Source organism: Sinocyclocheilus rhinocerous, unplaced genomic scaffold (assembly GCF_001515625.1).
Source record: "Sinocyclocheilus rhinocerous isolate Xijiao unplaced genomic scaffold, SAMN03320098_v1.1 scaffold1622, whole genome shotgun sequence".
In the NCBI taxonomy this organism is placed as follows: Eukaryota; Metazoa; Chordata; class Actinopteri; order Cypriniformes; family Cyprinidae; genus Sinocyclocheilus; species Sinocyclocheilus rhinocerous.
This window is the reverse complement of record NW_015654513.1, coordinates 273,570-280,380: the sequence shown is the minus strand read 5'-3', so window position 1 is coordinate 280,380 and position 6,811 is coordinate 273,570. Positions and strand designations below refer to the sequence as shown.

Sequence of the window (6,811 nt, the reverse complement as noted above, 5' to 3'; positions counted from 1 at the left end):
GAGGTAACCATTGCTAACAAGAACACAATGATTGGAAGCGCCTCTTCCCTCCTTTTATAGCAATCAGTCTGCTCTTACAATCTTAATTAGTATGATAGTGATTTCACCTGACTAGTACTCATTCACACTTTCACATGTGCTGCTGATATTAGTCAATTAATGTTAGCTGGTCATTTTGTGTCAAGATAAAAAAAAATTAAATAAAAAAACATTTTTTTTTGTGAAAAGTTCATTTTTTGGCCTTAATAAAAGGCCAAAAAAGGCCATTTAAAATGCATCTGATCACTCTACACAATAATCTAGAAACAATGTGAATGAACACCACAATAGCTTAAGCAGCAAACTTTGCAAAACACAAAATTTGTCACTGCCAAAACTTTTGGCCATGACTGTGTGTGTATATATATATATATATATATATATATATATAGGGGCTGCTGAATGCTTGAATCTGATTGGCTGATGAATGTTCGAAGGTGTGCAATTATTTTCAGGGAAACGCATAGCTAAAGTAGTTCCAGGCAGGTCTTGACCCCATTACATGTTCATATCACTTCGGCAAATGATTTTAGTTATTTCAAAGGTCCTTACAGCCTACAACAGCAAAAGAACCAAAACCAACAATGACACTGACCAAGCAAATACATGTAGTAAACAACAAGATTAAAACAACAAATTATTTTCATGTCTCAAAATTATGGTTATTGTGTATGGAAAGCACATACTCTCTTTATCCCGCTCTCTCTCACTTTTAGAAATGAACACACATACAGTACAGACACACACTCTCACAGAAACGTGTTGTCAGCGCTGCTCTGGCGATTTTTATCAGTAAAATACTTAGGCAACTTAAAAGCTACATGTCATTTCTCACAAGCGAGGTAATAACTGCGCTATTCTTGAAACAGACAAACTTTTCACTATCAGTTTCACTATTAGTAGAGATGCTGCTGCCGAACACTGTTGAGATGCGCAGACTCAGGTAATTCACACGCTTAATCTCTCTCTCTCTCTCTCTTTCTCTCTCTCTCTCATAACTTCATTAATAACTGCATTAATATGTTGAAACCCACTGAAACAGAATTTTCCCTAGGGGATAAATAAAACTACTACTACTACTACAATATATATATATACAATTGTAAAAAATATATATTTATATATATATATATATATAATAAAAACAAAGCTACTTCTAAAGCTACTTGTAATAACTGTTCAATATATTATATAATAATTGCAGTAAATCAACATGGATATCCCAAGTACACTCACAAACTCACTTTATTAAGTGGCCTAATCAGATTCTCTTTTCGACTCACAGCTCTGTGTGGGTTAATGTTTGTGTTTCTGACCACACACAAACACACAAACTCTCTGACAGATCTGTCAAATGAATGAGCTTTCATCGATTGCTTCCATGTAAATAGATGGGGTCAAAGGTCACATTGATCAGGATGGGTTGTGTGTGTATTGATAAGATCAGCTGCTGATCACTGTCACCTCTGATCAGAGGCTCTTACACGGATCAGTCCGCTGCCGCAGCTGTTCCACTCTTTAGCTGAACAGAAACGGAGAACAAAGCAGGATAGATTTTTTATACAGGTGTAAATAAGGGAGTGCAGAGTTGCTTAGTAGAAGCTTTTAAAAGCCTGTAAAGGTCAGTGAGGCTGAGTCACAGCCTGACAGTTTGAATGCTCTGCATCTAAACATCACATCACCGGTGAACTCCATAAAGTGCTGTTATTTCTGCGTATGCGCTGTGCATTCTGTGAAATGTCTGTTTATCAGCCGGCTCTCTCTGACTGGTCCTGTGTAAATAAGAGGGAGCTTTTTGTGTGCTCGTGTTTGTGTTGCTCTCTCCGTCTCCGGCCCTCTTTTTAGATAAGGAACAAACAATACGTGTTTGTTTTTCTCACTCTATAAGAAGCAGAAGATTATTTTTGCTTGTGTGCGTGAGGGAACGTGTGCATAAACATAAGTATCTCTCATGTCCGGTACATCAGAAGCCGGAGACTGGAGCATCTGTGTGCCTCTCCATTTCTCTTATTGTAGATAAGCACTTTAGGATGCATTTTATAAGTATAAGAGTAAGGTAAGTCGGCTACTTTTAACTTGCATTGTTTTCTGTTCAAGGAGAAATGAGAGAGCAGAACAACTAACAGAAAGAGGTGATATTTCTCAGAAAAAAAAAAATTGGTAAAAAGTTATTGCATAACTTGCCCATCATGGGGGTAAACTCTGTCATGTCCAGGGTAAAGTTCACTTGTTAGGATATATGTGATTTATTCATATTTTAATTGTATTTTTTAATTGGGCACAGGCACAGTTTACCCTGAAGCATCTCAGTACCCCATGGCTACCAATCTGGAAAAAATTGTTCGCTTTAATAATCTAAATTACAGTTCAGCCAAAAATGAAAATTACCCCATGATTTACTCAACCTCAAGCCATCCTAGGTGTATATGAATTTCTTCTTTCAGACGAATATAATCAGAATTATATTTAACAATGTCCTGGCTCTTCCAAACTTTATAATGGCAGTGAATGGTGGTCAAGATTTTGAAGCACAAAAAAGTGCGTCCATCCATCGTAAAAAGTACTCCACATGGCTCCAGGGGGTTAATAAAGGCCTTCTGAAGCGAAGCGATGCGTTTTTCTTTACAAATACTCGTTTTGCAGCTTACGCTACGCTTACGTCCTACATCATCCTCTGAAACGCCATTCTCTTGTGAACGCGTGTATGACAGTTAGCGGAAGCTAGAGATTACAGTTTATAAAGTTTTAAATATGGATATTTTTCTCACACAAACACATTAACTCTCTTCAGGAGGCCTTTATTAAAGGTGGGGTAAGCGATTTCTGGTAGCCAATGTTGACCTTTGAAATCACCAAAACAAACACGCCCCTACCCCAAAAGGTTCTCGCCCCTATTTTGATAGCTCCGCCCCACACATACGTTAGCAACCCAGGCAACGATTAGTTCTGTGAAACAAAGCAAAACCAATGCTACACCGTGTCTACACCGGACGCGAGTGGCACGACACGACAAATCCCCGACAGAAAACTGCTGCTGCGTTCTATTTATGACGTATTGACACAAATTTCAAATGATTTTCAAGACAGACTTTAGCTGTTGCGGCGCAGACACGGTGTTACTCACCTATCGAGAAGAAACAAAGCAACCTCAGAGTCCAATCGCAGGCCTTCCGCTCCTTGAGTTCTCTCCAGCGCTGGAAAGCTGATCCAATATTTACACGGGTCCTACTTCTTGCCTTATTGCCTCAAGTCTTCTTTTGTTCCGCAGACATTTTCCTCTTTTGTTTTTTATCCGCCATCTCTATCTTTCTGTCGCTTGGCTCGCTAATGTCCATCCTGTTCACTGAACGCGCTCTCCTCCACATCATGAGTAGACACACCACTTACTGCTGATTGGCTACAAGTTTGTTTTGCTATTCGGCCCGAATCAGTTTTCTAAAGCGTTTTTGAAAAATCGCTTACCCCACCTTTAACCTCCCGGAGCCGTGTGGAGCACTTTTGGGCTTCAAAATCTCAACCCCATTATAAAGCTTGTTAGAGGCAGGACATTTTTTAATTGAACTCCGATTATATTCGTCTGAAAGAAGAAAGTCATATACACCTAGGATGGCTTGAGGGTCATGGGGTAATTTTCATTTTTGGGTGAACTATGCCATTAATTTGTTTCAATGGTTTCATGCATTGGTAATTCATCAAGATGTATGACATATGTTTTTAGACATGGACAAATTAGCTTCGATATAAAATATATTTTACCTGCATCTAGAGAATTCACTTTTAAATTTCTGTTAAAAAATCCTTTCATCCTAAAAATTGTATCATTTTTCATCCCTCAGTCTAGTGCTGTATGATGATTTAAATATGGACATGTGAACACAGTAGTAGTTTCCATCCACATAATTTTACATGCGTTTTAGGACATCATAAAAAAGCTGTATGGAAATGGTAAGAAGTGCATACAATTTTAAAATGTGCATGAACAAAGTGCTCAATTGAGGTTGATCTTTTTTTAATCTGATTAGAAAATATGCACATTAAATGTGATTATTGATTATTTTAAAATATTATTTCAATTATTTTTCAATAATTTAATTATTGAAAAATCTTTACTGAATAAATTCTTGAATATAAAGTCATGTGACTTTGTCTCAACAGATCATACGATTGGACAATTGGATTAACCAGCAGATCAATCTCACTACTTACCATCTCAAATGTTATTTTAGTCTTTCTGAAATGCCTAAGCCAAAGTCTGTCATTACAATGATTTGACATAATTACCTCCCAGAACTGTCTAACACGAGTGCGTTCCCACACATCAGGCATTCGCCTCAGAATGCAAGATAACATGACAGTGTTTGTTATTGCATTTCATCTACTAACTCTAAGCGCAAATAATTTATTATGTAGGAGAAAAGAGCCACAGTGGCTTCCCCGATTGCAGCAATCCATTTTTATTATTGATCATTTGCGCCAGTTTCCCAGGAAGCAACAGTTTAGTTCTCTTGGACACACAGAAAGGAAACTGTGCTTTATTTGGAAATGTTTATGCAATATTCCAAATTTTCACTTCTATCTTACCCCACTCTCAAACTCTCTGTCTTTGTTTGTAGATAAAGAACCAAAGACGTGTCCTAATTGCGGCTCTCAGTTCCTGAATCAGACCGTGCTGGACACACACCTGCAGCGCTGCACAGGGGAGGACACGGGCCGCCGCAGATATAAAGGTCAGGGAAGAGGCAAGGTGGGAGGTCAGCTGGAGTGCGATATGTGCGGCCACCGCTGCGTCACTCAGGATGGTCTTGACCTGCATCGCCTCTCCCACACGGGTCAGACGCCCCTGCGGTGCCCTCTCACCCCCTGCAGACGCCGCTTCGCTTCCAGCGCTGCTCTAGGGGAGCATCTCGTGGCCCACTGCTGTGGAGCATTAGGCAAAAGAAACGCCCCACGCCGTTTCACCTGCGAGTTCTGCGGAAAGGAGTTTGCCTATGCATCCACCTTCACCGTTCACATGAGGACGCACACCAACGAGAGACCCTTTGAGGTATTTTGAGGTGTTTCTTTTTTTTTTCAGGAAAGAGAGGTCCTGAATGGCTCAAATAAGTGCTGGTTCCAGTGTTCATATTTATTGTGATTTTTTTTCTTTAAACATTTTTACGTCATTAGTTTTAGGCCGGCTTACTCTGGCTAAAAATATAATATTATACTTTTATTCAAGTATGTGCCATCAGTATGATTTTTTTTTTTAAATACTTTTATTCAGAAAGGATGTGTTGAATTGATCAAAAGTGACAGTAAAGAGATTTATAGTGTTACAAAGTATTTCTATTATAAATAAATGCCTTTATATTGAACTTTCTATTTATTAAAGAATCCTGGGAAAAATTATTCAGTTTCTACAAAAATATTAAGCAGCCCAACTATTTTCAACATTGATAATAATAATAAATCAATAATACAATACAATACAATGATTTGTGAAGGATCATGTGACACTGAAGAAGTAATGGCTGCTAAAAGTTTTTAAATTACATTTAGAAATATATTAAAATAGATAATAGTTATTTTAAATTATAAAAACATTTCACAATATGGCTGTTTTTACTGTATTTGTGACCAAATAATGCATCTTTGGAGAGTATGAGTAATGTATAAACATTTAAGAATTTTAAACGATTAGTAAAAACGATCAACATTAAATATGAAAATCTAAGCTACTAAAATAGTAGATAAAATATATTTTATACATCTTTATTGGCCACTTTTTTCCCAAGTTTCTGTGTTGTAAATTTGTCATGCTTTAAAGACTTAAATATTTATTTTCCATGTTGCAAGCTATTACTAATAACATTATGGCATTCATTTTTTCTTGTCATATTTTTTCAATGGCATTTTTAAATGAAATCATTTAATTATTGAATTTTTTCATCTCACCTCCATTACCATTTACGAAATCAGAAATTCTTTCATTAACAAATCAGTAATGATGAAAATAACATTGCCTCACTCTTTTTCACACATTCACCTGCTCTCTCTGTTTCAGTGCTCTCATTGTGGGAAGCGTTTCCGGCAGCTTCCGCACCTGCAGGATCACGAGCGCATTCATAGCGGCGAGCGGCCATTCACATGCTGGGTGTGCGGTAAAAGCTTCAGCGTAGCAGCGAGGTTAACGGAGCACGCCCGTGTGCATAGCGGCGAGCGGCCGTACATCTGCCCTCGGTGTCCCACCGCCTTCCGCTCACGACCCAACCTCGACAAACACATGCGTCTGCACGCCAACGACCCCGTGGATCCTTCCGCACAGAACGCAGATGATGATGCAGCGGTGCAGACCATCCTCTTAGTACAGGAGTCTGCTTCATCTTCACCATCCTCCTCCTCATCCGCCATGCCTGTGGTCCAGGAGGGCATGCTGATGGCAGAGGAAGGCAGCTCCTCTGTGGTCTTCCTGCACCCCAACTTTTCCATGCCCACCATCACTGTGCCAACTATCACAGTTCCCTCGATTAATGTAGTGGCGGGTCAGGATGTGCCTCACACTATTGAGGTTATCTTAGAGGAGACCGTGTAACAACATAATCAGATGAATGGGGGGTGAACGTGAAGAATTTATTATTTTTTTGAAAGAGAAAGGCAGATTCAGCAATAGGTACAACAATAGGTCAGGACTTGACTTAAAAGTTTATGTGTGGATTTCTGAGAGATGATTAGGACATATTTTGCTTTTGCAGTATTGAAATACAACAACTCGGCATCTTTACCCTGGAGAAAA

The 6,811-nt window shown here is 38.7% G+C and overlaps 1 protein-coding gene across 3 annotated transcripts in view; it reads left to right on the top strand.

Annotated features, from left to right (window-relative positions):
• The window catches only part of LOC107717428 (zinc finger protein 184-like), a 22,393-nt gene extending 15,780 nt beyond the window's left edge, over nucleotides 1–6,613 (top strand). For all 3 annotated transcript variants that reach the window (XM_016524166.1, XM_016524164.1, XM_016524165.1), the window contains exons 6-7: nucleotides 4,653–5,083; nucleotides 6,083–6,613. In XM_016524166.1, the coding sequence (XP_016379652.1) occupies nucleotides 4,653–5,083; nucleotides 6,083–6,610 (959 nt within the window). In that variant the 3' untranslated portion in view covers nucleotides 6,611–6,613. The remainder of the gene's footprint in view (nucleotides 1–4,652; nucleotides 5,084–6,082) is intronic.
• Nucleotides 6,614–6,811: the final 198 nt, after the last annotated feature.